At 42.0% G+C, this 26657-nt stretch overlaps 3 protein-coding genes and 1 pseudogene across 3 annotated transcripts in view; 2 read left to right on the plus strand and 2 right to left on the minus strand.

Moving 5' to 3' along the window:
- The window catches only part of LOC127686444 (receptor activity-modifying protein 1-like), a 47142-nt gene extending 24865 nt beyond the window's left edge, over positions 1-22277 (minus strand). Inside the window, exon 1 of the mRNA XM_052184662.1 lies at positions 22244-22277. Coding sequence (XP_052040622.1) covers positions 22244-22277 — 34 coding nt within the window. The remainder of the gene's footprint in view (positions 1-22243) is intronic.
- Positions 1-26657, minus strand: part of LOC127686354 (zinc finger protein 239-like) — a 234054-nt gene that overhangs the window by 61758 nt on the left and 145639 nt on the right. The gene's annotated exons all lie outside the window — the stretch shown is intronic.
- The window catches only part of LOC127686350 (zinc finger protein 431-like), a 73828-nt pseudogene continuing 67231 nt past the window's right edge, over positions 20061-26657 (plus strand).
- Positions 24204-26215, plus strand: LOC127686445 (zinc finger protein 120-like). Its single transcript, XM_052184665.1, has 3 exons — positions 24204-24324; positions 24583-24643; positions 25798-26215. Exons 1-3 carry the CDS (start codon positions 24291-24293, stop codon positions 26213-26215), a joined length of 513 nt encoding a protein of 170 aa, XP_052040625.1. The 5' UTR covers positions 24204-24290.

A 26657-nucleotide genomic window follows, 5' to 3' on the forward strand; every position in this document is an offset into this window, starting at 1 on the left:
CTCCTCCTCCTCCTCCTCCTCCTTCTTCTTCTTTGGTTTTTTTCTAGACAGGGTTTCTCTGTGTAGCCCTTGGCTGTCCTGGAACTCACTCTATAGACCAGGCTGGCCTCGAACTCAGAAATCTGCCTGCCTCTGCCTCCCAAGTGCTGGGATTAAAGGCGTGTGCCACCATCGCAGCTAGGACTCTTCATTTTCATCAAAGGGAAAAATCCACAAAGAAAATCTCATTTCTGAGCATGTGTGCCCCAAATAAAAGAAGCTTTACTAAAGTTCAAACACCCATTGAAACTCAAACAAAAATAGTGGGAGACTTCAACACCCCACTCTCGCCAATGTACAGGTCATTGAAACAAAAACTAAAAATAAAAAGAGTGAAAGTAATAGAGAACACAATGGAGTTAACACATATATACAGGACATTTCACCCTAAAAAAATGTATGTCTTTCTCTGTACCTCATGGTACCTTTCCCCGGATACTTTATAATTGGTCACAAAACAAGCCTCAACAGATACAAGAAGATTGAAATAATCCCCTGAATCCTATCAGATCACCATGGACTAAGGCTAGACTTCAATAACAACAGAAACAACAGAAAACCCACATATTCATGGAAACTGAACAACTCTCCAGTGATAATTAGTTATTGAAGAAACAAAGAAAGAAATTAAAGACTTTTTAGAACTCAAGAAAAATGTAGGCATAACATAACCAAACTTATGGGACACATTGAAAGCAGTGCTAACAGGAAAATTCATAGCATCAAGTGCCCGTGTAAAGAAATTGCAGAGATCCTATGTAATAGTGCAAGACTCAAGGGAGTCTTAACTTACTGGAGAGACCCACTGAGTGGAGCATGTGGAGATGGGAATCGATGCAAAAATCTAGAGGATTTTTAATTAACATCCAGCATGCTGGAGCTGCCCTGCACATGGAGACAGAACAACCAAGCATGCTGGGCTGCATGGGACTTGATCGGATGAACAGTGTTACCTTTAAATTAATTGGTTGTTAGAGGATGAGGTAGGTAGCCAATGGACTCTGGGCCTTTCCTAGTCACAAGAACCTCCCTGTGGTCTAAGGAACATAATCTAGCCCCTCTCTTCTGGGAGAGGGAACACTTGCCCTTCTGGGAGGGGCAAATGTTCCATAACCTTTCCAAAGTTCCTGAGTTAACCCATTCAATAGCACAACTGAAAGCCCTAGAACATAAAGAAGCAAACACACCCAAGAGGAGTAGAAGGCAGGAAATAGTCAAACTCAGGGCAGAAATCAACCAACTAGAAACAAAGAGAACAATACAAGTAATCAACAAAACCAAAACCTTGTTCTTTGAGAAAATCAACAAGATACATAAACCCTTTGCCAAACTAACTAAAGGGCATGGAGACAGTATTTAAATTTACAAAAGCAAAAATGAAAAGGGAGAGATAACAACAAGACTGGGGTACTTTGACAAAATGATCAGATCCAACTACAAAAGCCTAGACTCAACAAAACTGGAAAATCTAGAAGAAATGGATGCTTTTCTAGATAGATACCATGTTTCGTAGTTAAATTAAGAGCATGTAAGCTATCTAAATAGGACTACTATATTCCTAAGGAAATAGAAGTCGTTAAAAACCTCTCAATCAGAAAAAAGCCCAGGACTAGGTGGCTAAAGTGCAAAATATTACCAGATCTTCAAAGTAGACTTAATACCAACATTCATCAAACTATTCCATAAAATAGAAACAGAAGGAACTGTACCGAATTCATTTTATAATGCCACAATTACTTTAATACCTAAACCACACAGAAGCCCCACAAAGAACGAGAACTTCAGATCACTTTCACTTATGAGTATCGATGCAAAAATACTCAACAGAATTCTAGCAAACTGAATAAAGGAACATATCAATATGATTATTCACCAAGATCAAGTAGGCTAGTCCATCTAGAATATACTAGAGACCTGGTAAAGTTGAGAGATTCTCCAGACTCAAAGGCAGGGGCCATGGTGAAATGCCCAACAGTGGTGAGAGGGATCTTGTGGAATCCACCACCAGTAGAACAACATGGCATCAAGTGGAGGGCTGGGGCTGCCATCCCACAGTCAAAAACTATGACCCATAATTGTGCCTGTGTGACAGAACTGCAGGGGAAAAAAAAAGGAATAAAAGACTCAGGGAAACAGGTCGAGTGAATGCCCCAAGTTGGGTCCCACCTCAAGAGAGGCTCTAAGGCCTGACACTATTACAGATTCTTGGTGTGCTTACAGTCAGGAGCTTAGCATGGATGCCCTCTGCAAGGCCCAACAAATAGCTGACTGAGACAAAATCAGATATTTATACCCAACCCATGGTCTGAAGTCGGTGACCCCTGTGGTTGAATTAGGATAAGGCTTGAAGACGTTAAGGAGGAGGGCAGCCCTATAGGATGACCAGCAGTCTCATCAAACCTGGACCTTGAGACCTCTCAAACAATGAATCAGCAACGAGGCAGCATACAATAGCTGATCTGAGGCCCACAACATAAATACAGCAGAGGACTGCATGGCCTTGCCTCAATGCGAGAGGACGCATCTAACCTTTGTGAGACTTGAGGTCCCAGGGAATGGAGAGTCCACGTGAGATGGTGTGATATGTGTGGTTTTGGAGACATCCACTTGGAAAAGTGGCAGCACTCGGGGTCCACAGTCCTCTAGCCCTCCGAGGTGTATGGCTGTGGAACCCAGAATTCTGGAATAAAGAAATCCTCATGTTATTGCATTGAGACCGTTTCTCACGAGTGATTGAGGTGTCGCCTTCAGGGGCGTGGGGTGTTGGGGCACCCTCAGTTTTTGGGGGTCTTACATTTTTTGGTGCATTGGCTTGGAAGTGCGACTTTCCTTCACATGCAAGAACCAACTCGGAGGTAAAGGGGATCCCCTCTGGAATGTGTGTGTGCCAGCTGGTGTCTGTGTCCTGAATGTCTGTACTGATCTGTTTTCTGTGTCTGAGGAGACACGCTGTCCTCTCGGGTTCGTGAGAATCAGAGAACCATGGTGAGCAGACATGCTCTGTACCACAGGCTGCGACCCGGGGAGACATTCCCGGGTGTTTTGGGGGAACTCCAGAGACCCTGGAAGATTCCCAGCTGAATGTCAGTGAGGACATGGTAGCTCTACTGAATTAGAGAACTTATACGCCTTCCTGGTCGTTTGGTTTTCTGATCTGGTTCTGTCCGTCTCAGTGGAGGCGAATACTTGTCAGTTTTGTGTGTCTTTGTCTACAGTTTGACCACTAGACAGGTGCTGCGGTTTGTTTTCTGTCTGTCTCACTGTGTGTCAAAGTCTGAGTCTATAAGCCTTTCTGAAAATTTCGGTTTTGCTTGCAAGCTTCTGGGGCTCAGAGAGCCTGTCTGGTGTGGGGCTCAACTGGCAGCTGCTAGAGTCCAGACCGCTGGGGGGTCTGGAGGAAGCTTTAGACTCAGGAGAGAGCTGAATAAGGCTCTCCTCCATCTGTAAACAGCAAGTCAGTAATGGTGGAAGCCATGCTTTGCTGAAATCTGTTTTGTCTGATCCCTGCTATGTGTGCAGGGATGCCTGGTGTCTGAAACTGGGCCCCTCTAGGGGCAAATTGTGTGATTTTCCTTGCTCTGTATTCTTGAATCTAGAGGCCTGATGGTGGCAGGGTCAGGCTGTCTATGTGGTGGTATTTTGTATCATGTTTTTTGTTCTTGGGCTTAGACGGAAAATATAATTTTGACTTTGATTGAAAAGCAACTCTGGCACCAAAATCAGGTCACATGACTCAAGCGTGCCTCAAGCATGCCAACTTAGAACAAAAGGAGAGACAAAATACTTGGGCTCTGATGCCCCCTGAAAAGGAAAACAAGTCTTAACAAGATGCTCAATGTGGCAGGTGTGAGAATTTTGGGTTTAAGTTGGTACAAATGGTTTATTTCTTTTATTTTAACTTGTTTAAATTGTTATGATCGATGTGATGTTAAACTTTGTGGTTATATTGTTCCTCTGGGAGAGAGGTCAAAATAAGGGAGACCTCCAGAAGACTAGATTCTAAAATATTAAGTGAAAAAAAAATCTGTCTTTGTGATACTAAAATCTTTATAATTGGTATTAAGTTCAAGGCATAAGTTCTTATTTGATACAGGGTTTATTTTGTTTAGGTATGGGCCTTGAATTCCTGTTCTTTCCAAGACTTTAAGCATGAAAGGATGCTGAATTTTGTCAAATGCTTTTTCAGCATCCAATGAAATGACCATGTGTTTTTTTTTCTTTGAGTTTGTTTATGTAGTGGATTGCATTGATGGATTTCCGTATATTAAACCAACCCTGCATCCCTGGGATAAAGCCTACTTGATCATGGTGGATGATCGTTTTGATGTGTTCTTGGATTCTGTTGGCAAGAATTTTATTGAGTATTTTTGCATCGATGTTCATAAGGGAGATTGGTCTGAAGTTTTCTTTCTTTGTTGGATCTTTGTGTGGTTTTGGTATCAGCGTAATTGTGGCTTCGTAGAAGGAATTGGGTAGGGTTCCTTCTGTTTCTATTTTGTGGAATAGTTTGAAGAGTATTGGTGTTAGGTCTTCTTTGAAGGTCTTATAGAATTCTGCACTGAAACCATCTGGTCCTGTGCTTTCTTTGGTTGGAAGACTTTCTATGACCCCTTCTATTTCTTTAGGGGTTATGGGACTGTTTAGATGATCTATTTGGTCCTGATTTAATTTTGGTATTTGGTATCTGTCTAGGAAATTGTCCATTTCCTCCAGATTCTCCAGTTGTGTTGAGTATAGGATTTTGTAGTAGGATCTGATGATTTTTTGGATTTCCTCAGTTTCTGTTGTAATATCTCCCTTTTCATTTCTAATTGTGTTAATTTGGATACTTTTTCTGTGCCCTTTGGTCAGTCTGGCTAAGGGTTTATCTATCTTGTTGATTTTCTCAAAGAACCAGCTCCTGGTTTTGTTGATTTTTTGTATGGTTCTCTTTGTTTCCACTTGATTGATTTCAGCACTGAGTTTGATGATTTCCTGTCTTTTACTCCTCCTGGGTGAAATAGCTTCTTTTTGTTCCAGGGCTTTCAGGTGTGTCATTAAGCTGCTAGTATATGCTCTCTCCAACCTCGCAGCCCGGTTGGCCAGCGAAGGTCAGTGGTCGTGGGTGCAGGGCCTAACTAGACCCTGTGTCGCCTTGGTTCCACTGCTGATGGCCCTTCAGCTGGACCAGCCACTGCTGCACTGCTGCCACCGCTGCCACCGCTGCCACCTATCTTGTACTCTTGACCACCCTGCTTTCTGCTTTGATGAGACCCTTTGTGATTTTACTCCTTTTGCTTACAATTGGAACCTGTGTGACTAACAGGTTAATAGTTTTTATTAGAGAAATGAATAAGTGCTGTGCAGATTCTAATGCTATGCCAACGATATCAGAGATTTAGGGCAGGACAATCCAGAATATATAGAGTCAGAGATTTAGCTCTATAGTTCTAAGATTAGAACTATTAACAAGAGAAGAAGTGGGGAGTGAAAGGATAGAAAATAATACAGCCTAACTCTAATGACCCCAAGAAATCAGAAGTTTAAAATGCTATCTGGCTTTGTTAGAAACTAGGTTAAAAGGTCACATTCCAGAGCCCACCCTTTGTTTAGAACTAGCAGAAAGGCCTTGAATAGGTGATCCTGGCCCCACAAGGTAACTGGAAATGGGCTAAGCTTATCTTGCTTCTGTAAACTGCTTACACCATTACCCCTATGCAAGAGTTCACACAGCTATAGACGTTCAAGAAAATAGGAAACTAATTGGTCCACTGAGCGCAGGCTCCAATAATTTAAACTGATTGGCCTAAAAACTATGGAGTGGTACAAATCGATTGGCTTGCATTTCGTGGGCTCTCCATGCTAAAAAATGGTTGGTTTGTGATTCGCGGGCTCTGTTGTAAACCTATAAAAGCTATCGCAATTTAGCACTCGGGGCCCACAGTCCTCTAGCTCTGCGTGGTGTTCAGCTGTGGAACCCAGAATTCTGGAATAAAGAAATCCTCATGTCATTGCATCGAGATCGTTTCTCGTGAGTGATTTGGGTGTCGCCTTCCGGGGCGTGGGGTGCTGGGGCACCCTCGGTCTTTGGGGGTCTTACAATATCACATGTAGCCAGTTAGTGTCAGAGGACAATAATCAACAACCTTTTCATGTTCCCTTATAGGACAGGGTACCAGGTCCTTATGGCCTTGGTGTAGACCAGATGACAGGGTTCCTCCCCAGGAGACAAGGCCAGTGGCCATGGGCCTCCAGGTATGTCAATAGGTGCCACTGACATAGGCTTGTTTGTAGATCAGTGTACATATTGCTCTAAGGAATGTCAGTCTTGTTAACGTTAATGATTCAATTATAGTCACAATCCAGGAGGCATAGGTGTGGCTAATGTCTCAGTAAAATGGTAAATGCTGGGACCTTCTGCACAGCCCTTAAGGCTGCCCAAAAGACCTCTAAAAACTTGGATTCCAAATACATAATTCCTCAAAAAATCATGATGAAATTTGAATTCTCAGGTGCTTCACACATCTAATGGAAAGAAAGCAAGTGTGCTGTGAGCCAAGTTATCAGACAGATCCTAAGGAAGGAAAGAGAAGACAATGAGACTTAGGGAGTGGTGATCACAAGAGATTCAGCCCAGCTAAGTTTTTGTTGTTCTGACTGTTATTTATATTTACAAAGGCAAACAAATTCCTGAATTCAGGATCAGCGAGGGGCAGAGCAAGGTTGAACCCTGGTGTTGTAGAACTGGCACTTTCAGGACTGGATCCCACCCAGCTAGTTTGGCATCTTATCTGAGCTTAAGAGAGGCAGGCAGATCTCTAAATGTTAAAAGAAAATGTGTACTTGCTTTCTCTTAAGAATCAGGACCTTTGGTCAGGGATGCTCAATCTCCTCCTCCTCCTCCTCCTCCTCCTCCTCCTCCTCCTCCTCCTCCTCCTCCTCCTCTTCCTCCTCCTGCTTCTTTTGTTGGTTTTTTGAGACAAGGTTTTCCTGTGTAGTCCTGGCTGTCCTGGAACTCATTCTGTAGACCAGGCTGGCCTCAAACTCAGAAACCTGCCTGCCTCTGCTTCTTAAGTGCTAGGAATAAATGTGTGTGCCCACATGGCCCAGAGTGGATGCACACTCTTAAGATAATCAAAAGGAAACTTGGCATAAATGACTGGATTGATATGTGAAATAAAGACTGGTCTCTGATCTCCAGGACAGGACCTACCCAGAGAATTTTTTAGAATTGCAAGAGAGTACTGCTTGTAGAAGAGTCTCATGGAGCTATGTGAAGATCTCCAGAGAAGGCAGATCAGATAAAACGAGTACAGAACATACTGAAAGCAGGGTAGAAAACTGTTTCCAGCAAAGCTTAGGATGTTACCTTTTGCTGATGATTTAACTGACAATCCTTTATTTTTGATGCTCCTAGACAGTCTTTCTCTCAGAGCACTCCTTCTAGCACAGACTTGGATCTTGGCAACAGAGGTATAGTTTTATATTTGTATATCACTAATTTTTTAATGTATATTAGTACTTATATAAAATGTCTCATTTATGTAAACATCCAAAGCAATGCCAATTATTAGTTATAGTCAATTCTTTTGATTTATGACTTTTCTGTAAGTATAGTTACAGACCATGTTTTTCAGCCATATGAGAGCCATAGAAAAAGTAATGGGTTTGAACAGTGCTCTTACCCACTGTGTATGATCCCTGCATGCCCACACAATGGAGTACTATTCAGCCATTAGAAACAATGAATTCATGAAATTCTTAGACAAATGGATGGAGCTGGAGAACATCACACTAAGTGAGGTAACCCAGTCTCAAAAGATTAATCATGGTATGCACTCACTGATAAGTGGATATTAGCCTAGAAACTTAGAATACCTAAGACATAATCCACATATTAAATGATGTCCAAGAGGAACGGAGGAGTGGCCCCTGGTTCTGGAAAGACTCAGTGCAACAGTATAGGGGAATACCAGAACAGGGAAGTGGGAAGGGGTAGATGGGGGAATAAGGGAAGGGAAGAGGGCTTATGGGACTTTTGGGAAATGGGGAGCCAGAAAAGGGGAAATCATTTGAAATCTAAATAAAACTATATCGAATAAATACATAAATAAAACAGATAAATCCAGGACAAAAACAGGGAAAAAAGAAATGTAAATTTAAAAAAAGTGTAGTATATATTTATTCCTGCAAAGCAATTCCAGTTTTGTAATAATTACTATGCATCTTAGCCTTGAAATTGACTACACAAAGTTTCTCTGTTTTTACTCAGGACTGATTATCTCTCCTAATTCTGAGGAGACTGCAAGATTGGCCTGGAAATAAAATAAGTTTTTACTTTACACCATTTAGATCATTGCTCTCTGGTTCTTGACAATGCAACTGAGAGACCCCAACTCAATGTTTTTAGACCCCTAAACAGCTAGCCCAACACAGAGTAACTTGTTTTTCTGCTTTCAGCTTGAAAGATAACCCACCCTGTTCTAGTTCCAATGTTTAACTATACAGTGCCCCAAGGCCGTTTGCTGCAGATAATCTCTAACCTTCCATAAACTATTGCCTAACTTCCTCATTCTGTACTTCCCCATTCCGTGCATAATTTGTCTTCCACCTCTTGCCTTGTTTGTGATTTTTGTCCTCCACTTTGTCCTCCACCCCTTGCCTATAATTTTTCCCCTTTAAATACCCCTGACTTCAGTTGCACAGGGTTCACAGTCCTCTACCCCTGCACGTTGTATGACTGTGGAACCCAGAGTTCTGGAATAAAAATCCTCTTGCTTATTGCATCAAGACTGTTTCTCTCCAGTGATATGGGTGTCGCCTTCCAAGGCGTGGGGCACTGGGGCACCCTCAGTTTTTTTGGATCTTACACAACCATATCTACCCTTTAAAAATAGGCCTATATGATATGGGTTACATTATGGAAGTGCCTATGTAGACTAGTGTGGCCTCAAATTCATCAATATGAATTTGTCTCCAAACTTCTGGGACTCATAGCACACAACACACTATCATACTTGGCAATTTTCATTTTGAAAATGATTGTAAGGCACTGGTTCTAATGAAATGACTTTAAGAGTTATTGTATTGTCCCAATTCTCCGTGCTCTCTTCATCTAGGTTATTAATTTGGTTTCTCTCTCTCCCTCTCCCTTTCCCCCCCTCTCTCTCTGAGTGTGTGTGTGTGTTGACTATGCAGCACTGGCTATCCTAAAACTTAGTGATTTCCTTGCCTCTGTGTTCTAAGTGCTGGGTTTGAAGACATGTCTTGCTATGCTCAGCTTGTCAAAATGTTTCTCTCACCGGGCAGTGGTGACACACGCCTTTAATCCCAGCACTTGGGAGGCAGAGGCAGGCAGATTTCTGAGTTCGAGGCCAGCCTGGTCTACAGAGTGAGTTCCAGGACAGCCAGGGCGACACAGAGAAACCCTGTCTTGGAAAAAAAGTTTCTCTCTTCTCTCTCTCTCTCTCTCTCTCTCTCTCTCTCTCTCTCTCTCATATGAAAAGAAATTAAGCTACTATTTTATTTGTATGTTTGTTTTGCGTCTGTATTTTTGTAATCTGTCCATGCATGATGGCGACAAAGGACAGGAAGGCCACCATGGCTGTCATGTGTTTCCTACTCTGTTCTGAGGCTGGTCTCATAACTGTTGGGTGGAGCATACTTGCAGGTGACCTGAACACAGCCTGAAGTCACAGAACAAAATCTTGTTTCCAAAAATCTCTCTTTAGTTATTAATATTCTGGGTACCCTCACATGGGTAATTCCAAGGTAAGCTGATTGATGGGCTATGCAAGTTATCTAGCTTGATTTTAGGAGGAAGAAGGAGAAGGACCTCCTGAGTGCTGTGGTTCGAGTTCAGACAAGCTCCAAATTTGCAAGGCAGTTAACAGAGAGATATAGCCCACAAAGGGAAGTAGAATGCAGTTGAGCTGCATGGAACTGGAATCTTAGTTCCTCCCAGGGGCTTGGCATGAGGACACACAGGGAGGCTAATGGAGGAGAGGTTCTGGTGCTACTGAATTGCAAATCTCTAGATCTGGAAAAGGATTGTCCCAGCTTGGAACCAATAAGCTGTGTCCCTTCAGCACACTGAAACTGGAAAGGTGGTGATCTTCTCACTCAAGACTCTCTACCCAATTAGAATCCACACATGGACCTGCCAGTCAGAAGAGGAAGAGGCTCTTCCAGGTACCAAGTCTGAAACTTCCTCCCTGTAATTCAGAATAGATGTGAATTTCTGTGTGATGTTTTTAGTGTCTCTTCTGGGTGATGTGAAGGGAGCTGAGCAAGCTCAGAACTCCAGACATGGTAAGTGCAAGATCATCTCCCACAGAGGGGAGGAATAAGCATCTGAGTAAGAAATGCATGTGTTCTGGGTCTTCCCAGTGGCTGGATGGTCAGAAGCAGGCAGTCAGATGCAGCGACCTGGACCTGTGAGGTCCTTGTGGACTTAGTCTCTCCTTGGACCTGGCTGTGGCCTCTGAATAATTTTATTATGGGGGCTGCATCTGAACAAAGCATTTGAGGAAGGGCTTGTGTGGAGAAATATACTTGGCAGGATGACAAACCTGAGAGCCCTGGTTTCTCTTTTATCTTCTATAAGTTCTGCCCTTAGCATTTAAATTGTAGGTGTAAGATCCATTTGGATTTGATTTTGTGGAGACTGTAAAAGACATGTTATGTGTTGGGTAACACTGCAATATTAAGCTGTGATGTACAAGAGTAGAGTTGATGATGTTAAGGATTTACCAATGCTTAGGAAATATTAAGTGACACTAAGTAGAATGTCCCTGAGGTAGGACTGCCTGTAAAACCCCTGACAAGTATGTCATATGCTAAGCAGTCCAGTTAAAGTTTAGTATAGTAGTATACATGTTTCATTGCCAGGATTATCAGACATTTGTCTCCAAACCATAACAAAAGGGACAAATCTGATTTACAGTAAGCCATTAGGCCCATCCTGATATCAAAGAATAGTCCCCTAACAAGCTGCTCAATATGGCATTATAGGGTCACAACCAACCTCAAGCCCTGGTGTGCCATAAAGACCCAGTATTTATCATGGAAAAAGCATAGTTTTGCCTCAAGGGCAGGACTCCAACTGGTGACAGCTCTTTTATTTTATTTATTTTTTTAATTTTTTTATTTGATATAATTTATTTACATTTCAAATGATTTCCCCTTTTCTAGCCCCCCACTCCCCGAAAGTCCCGTAAGCCCCCTTCTCTTCCCCTGTCCTCCCACCCACCCCTTCCCACTTCCCTGTTCTGGTTTTGCCGAATACTGCTTCACTGAGTCTTTCCAGAACCAGGGGCCACTCCTCCTTTCTTCTTGTACCTCATTTGATGTGTGGATTATGTTTTGGGTATTCCAGTTTTCTAGGTTAATATCCACTTATTAGTGAGTGCATACCATGATTCACCTTTTGAGTCTGGGTTACCTCACTTAGTATGATGTTCTCTAGCTCCATCCATTTGCCTAAGAATTTCATGAATTCATTGTTTCTAATGGCTGAATAGTACTCCATTGTATAGATATACCACATTTTTTGCATCCACTCTTCTGTTGAGGGATATCTGGGTTCTTTCCAGCATATGGCAATTATAAATAGGGCTGCTATGAACATAGTAGAGCATGTATCCTTATTACATGGTGGGGAATCCTCTGGGTATATGCCCAGGAGTGGTATAGCAGGATCTTCTGGAAGTGAGGTGCCCAGTTTTCTGAGGAACCGCCAGACTGATTTCCAGAGTGGTTGTACCAATTTGCAATCCCACCAGCAGGGGAGGAGTGTTCCTCTTTCTCCACACCCTCTCCAACACCTGCTGTCTCCTGAATTTTTAATCTTAGCCATTCTGACTGGTGTAAGATGAAATCTCAGGGTTGTTTTGATTTGCATTTCCCTAATGACTAATGAAGTTGAGCATTTTTTAAGATACTTCTCTGCCATCCGAAGTTCTTCAGGTGAGAATTCTTTGTTTAACTCTGTACCCCCATTTTTTAATAGGGTTGTTCGGTTTTCTGGAGTCTAACTTCTTGAGTTCTTTATATATATTGGATATTAGCCGTCTATCTGATGTAGAATTGGTGAAGATCTTTTCCCAATTTGTTGGTTGCCGATTTGTCCTCTTGATGGTGTCCTTTGCCTTACAGAAACTTTGTAATTTTATGAGGTTCCATTTGTCAATTCTTGCTCTTAGAGCATACGCTATTGGTGTTCTGTTCAGAAACTTTCTCCCTGTACCGATGTCCTCAAGGGTCTTCCCCAGTTTCTTTTCTATTAGCTTCAGAGTGTCTGGCTTTATATGGAGGTCCTTGATCCATTTGGATTTTAGCTTAGTACAAGGAGACAAGGATGGATCAATTCTCATTCTTCTGCATTCTGACATCCAGTTGAACCAGCACCATCTGTTGAAAAGGCTATCTTTTTTCCATTGGATGTTTTCAGCCCCTTTGTCGAGGATCAAGTGGCCATAGGTGTGTGGGTTCATTTCTGGATCTTCAATCCTGTTCCATTGATCCTCCTGCCTGTCACTGTACCAATACCATGCAGTTTTTAACACTATTGCTCTGTAGTATTGCTTGAGGTCAGGGATACTGATTCCCCCAGATTTTCTTTTGTTGCTGAGAATAGTTTTAGCTATCCTGGGTTTTTTGTTGTTCCAGATGAATTTGATAATTACTCTTTCTAACTCTGTGAAGAATTGAGTTGGGATTTTGATGGGTATTGCATTGAATCTGTATATTGCTTTTAGCAAAATGGCCATTTTAACTATATTGATTCTACCGATCCATGAGCATGGGAGGTTTTCCCATTTTTTGAGGTCTTCTTCCATTTCCTTCTTCAGAGTCGTGAAGTTCTTGTCATACAGATCTTTCACATGTTTGGTAAGAGTCACCCCAAGATACTTTATACTGTTTGTGGCTATTGTGAAGGGGGTCATTTCCCTAATTTCTTTCTCAGCCTGCTTATCCTTTGAGTATAGGAAGGCCACTGATTTGCTTGTGTTGATTTTATAACCTGCCACTTTGCTGAAGTTGTTTATCAGCTGTAGGAGCTCTCTAGTGGAGTTTTTTGGGTCACTTAGGTAGACTATCATGTCGTCTGCAAATAATGATAGTTTGACTTCCTCCTTTCCAATTTGTATCCCTTTGACCTCCTTATGTTGTCGAATTGCCCGAGCTAGTACCTCAAGTACAATATTGAAAAGATAAGGAGAAAGGGGGCAGCCTTGTCTGGTCCCTGATTTCAGTGAGATTGCTTCAAGTTTCTCTCCATTTAGTTTGATGCTGGCTACCGGTGCTGTATATTGCTTTTACTATGTTTAGGTATGGGCCTTGAATTCCTGTTCTCTCCAAGACTTTAAGCATGAAAGGATGCTGAATTTTGTCAAATGCTTTTTCAGCATCCAATGAAATGAGCATGTGGTTTTGTTCTTTGAGTTTGTTTATGTAGTGGAATGCATTGATGGATTTCCGTATATTGAACCAACCCTGAATTCCCGGGATAAAGCCTACTTGATCATGGTGGATGATCGTTTTGATGTGTTCTTGGATTCGGTTGGCAAGAATTTTATTGAGTATTTTTGCATCGATGTTCATAAGGGAAATTGGTCTGAAGTTCTCTTTCTTTGTTGGATCTTTGTGTGGCTTTGGTATCAGCGTAATTGTGGCTTCGTAGAAGGAGTTGGGTAGTGTTCCTTCTGTTTCTATTTTGTGGAATAGTTTGAAGAGTATTGGTTTTAACTCTTCTTTGAAGGTCTGATAGAATTCTGCACTGAAACCATCTGGTCCTGTGCTTTTTTTGGTTGGAAGACTTTCTATGACTCCTTCTATTTCTTTAGGCATTATGGGACTGTTTAGATGGTCTAGTTGGTCCTGATTTAATTTTGGTATTTGGTATCTGTCAAGGAAATTGTCCATTTCCTCCAGATTCTCCAGTTGTGTTGAGTACAGGCTCTTGTAGTAGGATCTAATATTTTTTTGGATTTCCTCAGTTTCCGTTATTATATCTCCCTTTTCATTTCTAAGTTTGTTAATTTGGATACTTTCTCTGTGCCCTTTGGTCAGTCTGGCTAAGGGTTTATCTATCTTGTTGATTTTCTCAAAGAACCAGCTCCTGGTTTTGTTGATTTTTTGTATGGTTCTCTTTGTTTCTACTTGATTGATTTCAGCCCTGAGTTTGATGATTTCCTGCCTCCTACTCCTCCTGGGTGAAATAGCTTCTTTTTGTTCCAGGGCTTTCAGGTGTGTCATTAAGCTGGTAATGTATGCTCTCTCCATTTTCTTTTTGGAGGCACTCAGGGCTATGAGTTTTCCTCTTAGCACTGCTTTCATTGTGTCCCATAGATTTGGGTATGTTGTGTTTTCATTTTCATTGTGTTCTAAAAAGTCTTTAATTTCTTTCTTTATTTCTTCCTTGACCAAGGTATCATTGAGTAGAATATTGTTCAGTTTTCACGTGTATGTGGGTTTTCTGTTGTTTTTGTTGCTATTGAAGACCACTTTTACTCCATAGTGATCTGATAGGAGGCATGGGATTAGTTCGATCTTCTTATATTTGTTGAGGTCTGTCTTGTGACCAATTATATGGTCGATTTTGGAGAAGGTCCATGAGGTGCTGAGAAAAAGGTATATGCTTTTGCTTTAGGATAGAATGTTTTATATATATCTGTTAAATCTAATTGGTCCAAAGCTTCAATTAGTTTCATCGTGTCCCTGTTTTGTTTCTGTTTTCCTGATCAGTCCATTGAGGAAAGTGCAGTGTTGAAGTCACCCACAATTATTGTGTTAGGTGCAATGTGTGCTTTGAGTTTTAATAAAGTTTCTTTTACAAAAGAGGGTGCCCTTGCATTTGGAGCATAGATGTTCAGGATTGAGAGTTCTTCCTGTTGTATTTTTCCTTTGACCAGCAAGAAGTGTCCCTCAGAGTCTCTTTTGATGACTCGCGGGCGGCGGTGGCAGCGGCGGCGGTGGCGGAGGCGGCAGTGCAGCAGTGGCTGGTCCAGCTGAAGGGCCATCAGCAGTGGAACCAAGGCGACACAGGGTCCAGTTAGTCCCTGCGCCCATGACCACTAACCTTCACTGACCAGCCGGGCTACAAGCAGCTGCGGTTTTGTGGTGTCTTTCGCTGCACGGAAGCCACTTCAGAACTCGGCCTCCTGCCAGTCAGGAGAGGCTCACCTCCATCTTGGTTTCGGACTCCAGAGAGATGGGACAGACTGAGGTACACAAACATAATCCGAGGCCAACACTGCGGGGGTCTGAGCCCGACGGGCGTTGGCCTGCACCCAGGTCCTGGGCTGTTCGGGGGCCATCGGGGTTCCAACCCAGCCAGGAGGTTTTTTTGCCCTGGCCGGCACGCGCCGCCATTTTGCCTACAGGACCCAGAGTGCTCGGGAGGGCAGAGAAGGCTAACAAGCATAGCCTGAGGCTAACAAATCAGGGGTCTAGGCCCCAACAGGCCCTGGACTGACCCCAAGAACTGGGCAGCTTGGTGGGCCATCTGTGTGTCAACCTGCCCAGGAGGTTGTTAGCACAGCAGACTCTCCCGGCGCTTTTGGGGAGCGCGAGCACGCACGCCCGCCATCCTGTTCACCTGGCAGACCCAATTAACAGTCATAGCCCTAGGGGAACTTTGCTCGGACCTTGGCCTCCCAGGCTTTTGCCTGGACTCAGGGCCTGGGCGGCCAGACTAACCTTGTGTGCGCCAGCCCGGTTGGGGGATCGACTGCCCAGCGGAGTGATCAGAACACAGGGGAGGTCCGGGCAGCATACACCGTCGGCGCTCCCTGGGGGTGCACACGGGCTCCATCTGGTCCACAGACACAATCTGGGGCAAGGCCTCAGGCGGGAGCCCTCAGCTCAACTCTCTCCGCTTCCGGATACAGATCAGCCCGGGCGGCGGCACCACATCTCCAGGTCCAGGTCCTGCAAGAGGCTAGAGGGGCTTCCGGATGGCCAGCTGGGAGAAGTCGGTGTGCTCCGGTGAATCCAGCGGGCCCCAGCGGAAGCCTTCGGGTGCCTGCTTCGGGATCTGAACAGCCTGGGCAGCAGCACCCTGTCTACAGGCAGTGCAGGAGGTAAGCTGTGCACCAGAGGCCAACTGGGAAGGGGCAGCTTGCACTGGTGAGTCCAGCACTGACTAGACAAACTAACACCAGTGAGAACTAGATGGCAAAAGGCAAACGCAGGAACGTCACTAACAGAAATCAAGGCAATATGGCAACATCTGAACCCAATTCTCCTCTACCAACATGTCCTGGATACCCCATCACATCAGTAAAACAAGATTTGGATTTAAAATCACTGGTCATGATGCTGGTACAGGAACACATGAAGGACATACTTAAAGAAATTCAGGAGAAAATGGATCAAAAGTTAGAAGCCCTTGCAAAGGAAACACAAAAATCATTGAAAGAAATCCAGGAGAAAACAAAAGCCAATGATGAGGAAACACAAAAAACACTTAAAGAAATACAGGTGACAGCTCTTTTAAAAGGAAAGCACTGTTGTATGGAGGGCCGGTCCCCTCAAATAAAGCTTGATCCTAATGTATGGAGAATTGCAAATTTCATTCCTAAATTCCAGACCCTTAACAGCTTGGAGACTTAACTATTAGGAGCTTTACCTAAGGCCCTGTTGTACTGAACAGAAAATAGTGCTCTTTTTCTTCAGTCAGGTTAGGGTTGGGAGAGGTTGCAATGGTCTGTGGCCAGGGCATTTGAGGAGGAAAAGCTTCAGATCCTGAGATTCCAACTCCTTCCACTAGATGGCGGTATGGTTATCAGTGCCAAATCCAGGGTGGGCCTGGTCAGTAATGGATTTTATTGGATACAGTAACTTGGTATTAACCTTGTGCGGCACTGTTTTATTAGACTTCTCCTAAGTTTGTCCCAGGGTATGATAGTTTCTGCTGACTTCATACAAGTCTCCCTTTCTTTACACTTCTCCCCTGTAGGTAATATACAAGATGATATTCTTAAAAAGCTTTTTTGGATTAAGACATAGCTTGTGTAAGATCTCTCCTCCAGGGTTGTTCTGCCTTCTACCTTCTACTTTTGCTGTCTTTCTCATCTTCTGGGACCTCCAATTCAGGAACATATCACTGAAGAATGACCTGTGATTTCAAGGCTCTGCTGCAATTAATAAATGATTCTGGAGATCTTTGCTGGGTAAATCTCCTAGTTGTATGAAGTAGTACTTGCAATCTCCAGTCCATATTGAAATTGTTCAAAATAATCTGGGGGCCTGAACCAGAAGGAATTGTATGGATGACAGCATATGTGGAATCTAAAATTTGTTTTTGACTCACTCCACCTTGAGCATTAGCCAGAGCTGAATACGTGCTGTCATTAAGAGATTTTTCCTAATTAATGTTTTAATTTTATATGGAGTGATTTGTTTCGGTGACGATATGTTATTTCTGGGAGAGCTGCATCTTCTTCCCTTCATAGAGAAGTTTCTAAGACAAGCTATGTTGACTCACGTAGCCTTGATCCTAGTCTGTTGCTCCCCAGGGCAATGACCTTGCTTTCCTCTTGATGAAAATTCCTAAATTCTTGAGTTAAAGGAATGTAGAAAAACAGTGTTGTATAATTGCTTATTTGAGTCATATCATGAACTGTCCATTTCTTCCACCCTCAGATGAGAAGAGGAGGAATGGTTTACTGTGCTCCCTGTCGGGTGAATCAGGGCAGGAAGTAGCTCTGTCACAGACCAAAGTTTAAGGGAGTCTGCTGCAGGTGTCACCATTCTGGATCTGAGTCAGGCAGGGTGAATAATTTTGGAACTTCATTGCATGTATTAAATAATGCACGTGATTAAATAAACTAGATTGGTGGATGCTTAATTTGGGCTCTAGCTGTATGTGTCAGGTTATAGATCTTAGTAGTTAACACAGCACATAGGGGTCACATCAAACACTATTTTTTGGTTTGTTTGTTTGTTTGGTTTTTGCTTTTTTTTTTTTTTTTTTTTTGTCTTTTTGGATTTGTTTTTTAGAGACAGGATTTCTCTGTGTAGCCCTGGCTGTCCTGGAACTCACTCTGTAGACCAGGTTGGTCTTGAACTCAGAAATCTGCCTGCCTCTGCCTTCAAGAGTGCTGGGATCACAGGCATTCGCCACCACTGCCCGGCAGTCAAACACTATCTTAATAATGCCATTCCTTCTACTAGGAAGGGCCTGATCTTTTTCAAATCAGTACAGCAGTATATTTCTTTGAATTATATTTATCTTTTTAAAAAGTCATTTTTTGGTATTCCGTTTTAAATTTCATTCTCTTTTTCTATAGGAGCTCTGATCTCTTACTTATTTCTATTCTCCAATGTTTTCCAGAAATTAAGAAATTCATTGGTATTTCTGAAGAGATTTCATATCTGTCTGTTAGAGAAACAGCTCCTGTAGGTCAGACTTTTCTTAGGCCATGCAGTGAAGACTTGCTTTGAAAACCTAATCCTGCCTCTGTTGCCCAGTGCTTGGAAAACAGTCCCAAAACTCCTTTCAAGCTGGGTTCTGACTCATCAGTGAGATGAAAACACCAGTGAATGAATGCTGTCTAACCTCCCTGGATTAGAGGCGAGGGGATTCCAAATAAAGAAGGACCTGTGTAAGAACTGAGTTCTCTGACCAGCTTTGAAGCTGGTGTCCTTGCAGCACAGAAAAGGAGGAGGAAGAAGAAGGCGAGGTTTTTCTGCTCTGGCAGTGGTTGGCATTCAGCATGAGCAGTCAGGTAATCAATTTTAGACAATCAGTCAAATGACATATTGGCCATCTTGTGGCATTTCCCAGGTTAGGGCAATGACTAATGAGACCCCAGTCTCTACCCATTACAGCACATGGCTGGCATACCTCACCGTCTACCCCAGGAGCACGGCTGCCAATCTCCCAGCTGCCATTCCTTCTATAGTCCAACCATTTGGTAGCTGGTCTTTGTCATCTATCGTTACGTATTCTGCTCTCTTGGTCTGGCTCTTGCTTCCCCCTCCTTCCTCTCCCCACCAGGTCCAAGGTCATTTGTGTGTAATGAACTTTCTGCTCCACCATACCTAGGAGGAGTGATGTCCTTTACGTTTTATTTCTTCTTTCTTTTCCATTCCCCTTTCCTGGATTTAAAATTCATAGCCACTTTTTCTTTTCTTCTTCTTTTTTGTTTTTAATAATATTTAACATATTTGAGTACATTATAGCTATCTTCAGACACACCAGAAGAGGGCATCAGATCCTATTACAGATGGCTGTGAGTCACCATGTGATTGCTGGTAATTGAGCTCAAGACCTTTGGTAAAGCATCCAATTCCCTGGGCCATCTCTCTAGCCTCAGTTTTCTTTTTAATTGTTATTACTGTTTGCATTTGAGTGCATTTTGGCTGCAGAACTTCCCAAGTATGAAGCAGAATGACATTGTATGTATAATTGAATATGCAAAGGAAGGACCCTGTGCTTTAACAAGGAAAATAAGTGGTCTGGGAGCCTAGAACATTCTATTAAATGCAAAATTCCCAGGCTAGGGCTATGTCTGCATGCAGGGTAGAACAGCAGAGCTTGGAAGGCTTCAACTGTCAGAGTCATTTGCTCTGTGGTCCCCGAGTAGAGGAGCTGCTAATTACTTTCTTGAGGCCCAGCTGAGTTTTCCAAGCTAATGAGGGACTCTGGGCAGGACTATCAATCAGGACCAGGAAGGTAGCTTGAAGGTTCTTTGCAGGATTCTCCTCAGATACATGTGTTACAAGCTTTGGAGGTATATTCGACCCCATATGTCTTTCTTTTTCTTTTCAATTCTTTTTTTGTTGAAGGATCTTTTGCTTATTATTTATTATTTTTATCATTATTATTACATCTTTCTTTTACAATCCAGTGCTAATCCCCCTTGCAGTCCATCCATTGACAGATTCTCTTCCAATAACTCCTTTCCAGTCTCCCAAAAGGATGTCCCCCCATCTCCCACACCCAACCCACCAAAACTCTCCACCCCCTGGGGCCTCAAGTCTCTTGAGGGTTAGGTGCATCTTCTCTCACTGGGTCCTGATAAATTCACAGAACAAATAAAGGGTAAGCAAGTTGAAGGGCCTAAGTGAAGATGCCTCAATCCCACTTGGTCGGGAGAGGGTAGCAAACATGGGGTGGGTGGGACAGAGGGAGGACGGGACCTGGGTGGGAGAGGGTACAGGGCAGGCAAAGAGGGTACAGGATCAGGTACTGGAGAGTGGGGGAGGGGAGGAACACAGGAATAAAGCCCTGAATGCCAACAGAAAGAATGGAAACAGGCAAATTCAGGAGGTAAGAGGCAGGGTGACCCTGCAGAATGTACCAGAGACCTGGGAGGGGGAGGTGAGACATGCTCAGGACTCAAAGGGAGGGATCTTAGATGAAAAGACCAACAGTGGGGAGAGGGAACTTGTACAGTCTGCCTCTAGTAGAAAGGGATGGAGTTGCCATCCCACAGTCAGAAATTCTGACCCAGAATTGTTGCTGTTTAAAACAACTGCAGGAAGAAAAATGGAGAAGAGCCTGAGGGAAAGGAGGTGCAGCTCAAGGGGATCCTCCAAGGCCTGACACTATTACTGATGCTATGGTATACTTACAGAAAGGAGCATAATGTGGCTGCCCTCCAAGGGGCCCAACAAGGAGCTGAAAGAATCAGATGCAGATACTTAGACCCAACCAATGAAGAGAAGCCAGGGACCCCTTTAGTTGAATTATGGATAGACTAGAAGAAGCTAAGGAGGAGGGTGACCTCCTAGGAAGACCATCAGTCTCAGCTAACCTGGAACGCTGCCACCAACCAGGCAGCATACACTAGGATATATGAGGTCTCTGACACATATACACCACTGTTTTCTATTCCTGATAATATTCTTGTCTATGGCATTCTAGGTCCCCTGAGGGTCTAACTTCTGTTATACAGATCCCTGCCATTATCATAGACAAAAGCAAACCATGGTGAAACAGGAGACTAGAAACACAAAGGAGATTCAGTTTGTTAACTTAGATCATACTGGGAGAATCTGATAACTGGGGAATCTTTGCCAGCATATTTAGAACAGAGAATAGTTTGGGAAAAGATTTACAGGCAACAATGAGTCCAACCAGTCTACTTCTAGAGATACAATAAAGCATAATTAGGGACTACATAGAAACTCTTTTACAAAGCCTAGGAGACCCAGATGCTGGTTTCTGTAGCTGAAAGACTTAGAATTTAATGTGGTCTCTGACCAATAGCATAGAGGTCAGATAACCACAAACTACATGTGGCATCTCCCCTAAGCATGGGTAAGAGTCTAGTGAAAAAGGAGTGTGGTATAGTCGTTCAGAGAATTTGGGTTAGTTAGGTCTACCTCTGTAGCAAAAGATAGGTGTGGCTTGCCTCCATAGATGGCAAAGAGGTTGCCAGGTCATTAATAAGATCCACTCCCAGCCTTTCACAGTGAAAGCAGGTATTTTATCTCCATCATTGGGAAGAGGATCCTGTGTGTTTGACATTCCTTGTTTCCCTAGTAATGTGAGTTTGCAAGGACCTGTGTGCCCCCAACAACCTGCTGCTCATTAGAGTAGAACTCCACTACAAGTGGGACTGTTAGCCTCAGGAAATCCTGAACTACCTCTGTGGTTATTAAATGCAGTCACTGCAGCGCTGTCAGTCCTGAAACCATGTACACCCAATCAACAGACACAGACTCAGCATGCACTATTTATATATTTGAACATACTTATTCACTCATACTTAAGTATGGAGAAATTGACTAGAAAGATTTTGGGACATGTTGGAGCTAGGACCAAAGAATACAAGTGATGTAATACATTTAAGTATAAAAATAAAATTTAAATTAAAAGACTCAGTAGAGAGATGGCTAAGGGTTAAGTGCAATTGATGTTGTTGCAAAGGATTCAGGTTCCATTCCTAGAAACTTCTTTTGCTCTAATTCAAGTCTCAGGCATCTCCTGTGGTTGTCCGGCCTCAGTGAGGGCAGACACATATAAATTCATGAAAACACACACACACACACACACACATGTGTATGTGTGTATATATGTGTATATATATACATGATATATATATGTACATATATATGACCATGAATTATTAACATAAATATAAACAGTGGATTAACACAGCAGAGGTTTTTCTTTATTTTGTGTTAGTTCCCAATGCCTGAACCTGCCTAACCATGATTTATTTAAAGTGTACCTCAATAGCTGAGCAATTAACTTGTCTGTCCTCACCTTCTATGCTAATCCGCCTCCCTCCAACACCCATCCTGTGATACTTGCATATTATTATTGATGTGGGTCCTCAGACATCCTTCTCATAGCTCAAATTCTTAGTCCAAACAGCACGTGTCTCTCCTCCTCTCTTCTCTCTGGGTAGTAGAAGTTCCACGCTGTTCTCTGATTCTGCCCAGCCATTGGTTGGTAAGCAGTTATTCCCAAGGTAGAGAGTAAACTTTAAGAACTCCAGACCCTTAACACACAGGGGCCCAGGCCTTGGGAACTTTTCCTAAGGCTCTGCTGTATTGAAAATAAAATAGTGCTCTTTTTCTGAAACCAGAGTTAGGGTTGGGAGAGGTGTTAATATTTAGTTGCCAGGGCATTAGGAAATGGTTGCTTCAGATCCTAAGATCCCAAATTTTTCTGCCCCGTGGGGATATGGTCATGAGTCCCAAGTCTGACCACTGTGGGCTGGTCAGTAAACTTTTTGATCCTTGGTCTTTCCTTGTGCAGCACTGTTTTATTAGACTTCTCCTAAGCTTGTCCCAGTGTATGATAGTTTCTGATGACTTCATACAAGTCTCCATTTCTTTCCACTTTCCACTTATCCCCTGTGGTAGTATACAAGATGATCATTTCTTATTGTGGATTTACAGGGGTTGTGGAGGCTCTTTAGTCCTGCAAATGGCAGGAGTTTAAATGTCACTGTCTGGTGCATATATACATGCATTACTTTTGGTGTGAATTAGGACAACATTTGAAAAGTGATGGTTTGATTTCTAGAATTTCTGAACCTTCTACATTCAGTTTTGTGTGACTAATTTTGTAAAGAGTTTAGAAGTTAGCAGAAAAGAAGTGACAACGATCATCCTTCAGAAATATTTGATTAGAATCCTTTTACCTTTCGGTTACCTAGAGGTCAAAATGGCATGATTCACACCAATTCAATTCTTGGTTACAAAATGAGCTTTTGAGATGCAGAAGTTTCTCAGGTGCATTTGGTGCTGTGTGGGTGGATATTACAGTTTCCACGTCTTGTAAGAAAATGCATTTGGTATGAAGCAGACAATAAATTATCTTTCAACATTGTTTGGTTTATGGGGTCTAGTTGGGCTGGTTTTGCTGAAATCACTAAGAGTCATGAAGAGCTACAGAGCCATAGCTCACCTTTCTGATCACCTACATTTATACGCAGAGCTCTAAAACATGGGTCCTCTCTGTTTGTAACACAGAGTAGGAGTATCTAGAGGGTAAAATAACAGAATATGTGAGTCACATTGAGGTATTTTCATTGGAATCAGGAAAAAGTTTTCTTTGTATACACACACAATCACAGGTAACATTGGTCAAGTTCACATTTTTTCCTTGTGTAGTTCCCTTAGTTACTTTGAAGAAAAGTTGAAAACTGGTCACAAGGTAATGGGCAGAGGAAGCTTTCCCTGATATTGTGTTGCAGTGTTCCGGTAAACTATGAGAATTGTATCTAGGGTAACAGATAGTGAGCTGGGTCTTTAGACAGACTGCTTAGTCTTCGGGAGGACTGGCTGTGGTTGAGAAATGGGGTGTCTGCCCCAAGTTGGATGCTGAGAAACAAACATGGGGCAGGAAGGGAAGGGGAGATGTAAATGCTCTTTTGTGTCTCAGGGTCATGGACAGGTAAGAGGAAGCTGCAGTCCTGAGGGCACCCTTGAGTACTGGGTCTCAGGGAACAGAAATGGGGAAGGTCTACAGTATTCTACATTGTTCCATACCCAACAGCTTAAGACTAAGACATCAGGTTTCCAGAGATCATTTATTTTCTCCTACATTTACTTTAGTGTTTGTTTTTGTTCAACTGTGAAAGTCAGTTTGCATATTGGATAAGCACTACAATGTGGGTGGGGAGGACAGTCAGCAAGTGTTCATTTTGAAGCACACATTTACATGTCAGTTTCATACTTTCTTATGTACACATGTATCGATCTTTTAGGATGTAGTGACCTATGATGACGTGCACGTGAACTTCACTGAGGAAGAGTGGGCTTTGCTGGATCCTTCTCAGAGGAGTCTCTACAAAGGTGTGATGCTAGAGACCTATAGGAATCTCACAGCTATAGGTAATACAGTGTTTTCTTTATTTACTTTGTAAAATGTAGACATAACTGTTTCTTTGTTACTGTTATTTGTTATTGTAATTTCTGTTGAGAATGAGTAGAATGAGGCTGAGAATGTAGAGTGAGGTGAATAAATCAGTCCTGGTTCTAAAGTTCATTCAAGCTAGCAACTTAAATGTTGTATAATTTCAAACTTAATTATACAACTTAAATGTTGTGTAATTTCAAATGTAACATACTTTCTCTGTTACCATGTTGTAGGCTACATTTGGGAAGAACATACTATTGAAGACCATTTTCATACTTCTAGAAGTCATGGAAGGTAATTTTCATGTGCAAGCTAATAAGAAAATGCCTATGAGGAAAATTTAATATGTGCTAAAAGTTGTAAACAAAACTGGTCGGGTAAAATATACACTCTTTTCTGCTATGGATGATTTTGAATCTTACAAAACCATGTATATGTATGGCAGGTATCCAAGTTTTATTTGCAAGGCATTGTTTTAAGTTCAAAGACACAGAAACAATGGCTTACCAGATATATCACTATTATATAATCAAGCCCACTAGAGCCATGCTATAGGACTGCCACTCTATTTAGTCTCATAGCACTTAGGTATTGTAAAAGGGAAACACTTTGATTGCATGATAAGTGTCCAAAATCTTTTAATATGCAAATAATCCATAGTAAATATATGGTTAATTATGTACTTGAAATAACAGTGCTAAATTTAGTGAGATGGACAGATTATGAGATTCAAGAATGGTTTGTGGAGAAACCTTAATCCCTGTGCCACATCTTTATGAGGAAAAATGTAAAAGTGGGTGAATGTAATGTAGAACCCTTTCAGGTGTTACTTTTCTTTTAATATGGACTTCATAGTTTACAAAGGCTACAAGCCATGTAAGCATAGAGACACTGAAAGGAGCAACAGAACTTTCTCTTTTCCAGAACTATTAAAAGACATGCAGTACACCCAACTTTGTATAGACATTCTAACCAGTCTAAAAGTCTATAAATAATTATAGTTTCCCAACATTATTGGGGGACATTTAGCAAGTCAAACTGCTTAAAATATTTACAAGAATTAGGGAAGTAAAATTTTTTCTGTTTGCATTGGGTCATGTTCCAAAAGTAATATTCATCATGATTGCAAAATTTATGAATGCAACCAGTGCACAAAAGCTCTAAGTTCTTCCTGTTTCTTTTATTTCAAATATGTGAATAACCTCTTATAGAAAAGTATGCTATAATTGTGAGCCAGGTGATCAATTCTTGTCTCATTCCATGTATCGTCAAAGATGTAAAACAATCCATAATGAAGGACAACGCCTTTGAATGTAAAGAAAGTAGTATTACGTTAACATCAGCTGGGTCTTTACAGTTAAACCAAAATGTTAGTGAATAATATAGATAAAAAGAGATGACTATAATCACTGTGAGAAAGCTTTCACATTTGCCAATTATATTTGCAGGCATGAAAGAAGTTCTACTGGAGAGCAACCATCTGAGTTTATTCAGTGTGGTAAAGCCTGTGCATATCAGTGCCATACTCAAAGGCACAAAAGAACACATAATGGAGAGAAACCCCATGAATGTAAACAATGTGGTAAAGCCTTTGCAGAAAGGAGTAACCTCAAAAATCATAAAAGAACACATGTAGGAAAGAGATCCTATGAATGTAACCAATGTGGTAAAGCCTTTGCCAAAATGGGTGACCTCCGAAGGCCTAAACGAATGCATACAGGAGAGAAACCCTATGAATGTAACCAATGTGGTAAAGCCTTTGCAGAAGTCAGTGGTCTTGGATATCATAAACAAACACATAGAGGAGAGAAACCCTATGAATGTAACCAAAGCCTTTGCAGTAAAGAGTTGCATCCAAAGACATAAAAGAACACATACAGGAGAGAAACCCTAAGAATGTAACCAATGTGGTAAAGCCTTTGCAGGTTTCAGTGGTCTCAAATACCATAAACAAATGCATAGAGGAGATAAACCCTATGAATGTAAACATTTGTAAATCCTTTTTAGGAAGCAGTGTTCTCAGATATCATAAATGCACATATATAGGAGAGAAAATCCATGAGGGCAACCAATGTGGTAAACCTTTGCAGGAAGCAGTGATCTTCAAATTCATAAATGAATATATACAAGAGAGAAACTTTTTGAATGTAACCAATGTGGATTTGATTTTTTTAACAGCAGTGTTCACCAAAATAATAAAAGAGCACATATAGGAGAGAATTTTTGATTGTTAGTAATGGGATTTTAAATGTTTTTCACAAAGCAGTGGCCTCCAAATATATAAAGTAACATGCAAGACAGAAGCCCT

The sequence above is a fragment of the Apodemus sylvaticus genome, chromosome 5 (assembly GCF_947179515.1).
Source record: "Apodemus sylvaticus chromosome 5, mApoSyl1.1, whole genome shotgun sequence".
Taxonomy (NCBI): Eukaryota; Metazoa; Chordata; class Mammalia; order Rodentia; family Muridae; genus Apodemus; species Apodemus sylvaticus.

Excerpts from the sequence above, each read along its gene's own strand:
- LOC127686445 (XM_052184665.1), top strand. The coding sequence starts at position 24,291 with ATGCTAGAGACCTATAGGAATCTCACAGCTATAG. Across the intron at positions 24,325-24,582 it reads TAGGAATCTCACAGCTATAG|GCTACATTTGGGAAGAACAT; the intron begins GTAATACAGTGT and ends ACCATGTTGTAG. Across the intron at positions 24,644-25,797 it reads ACTTCTAGAAGTCATGGAAG|GCATGAAAGAAGTTCTACTG; the intron begins GTAATTTTCATG and ends TTATATTTGCAG.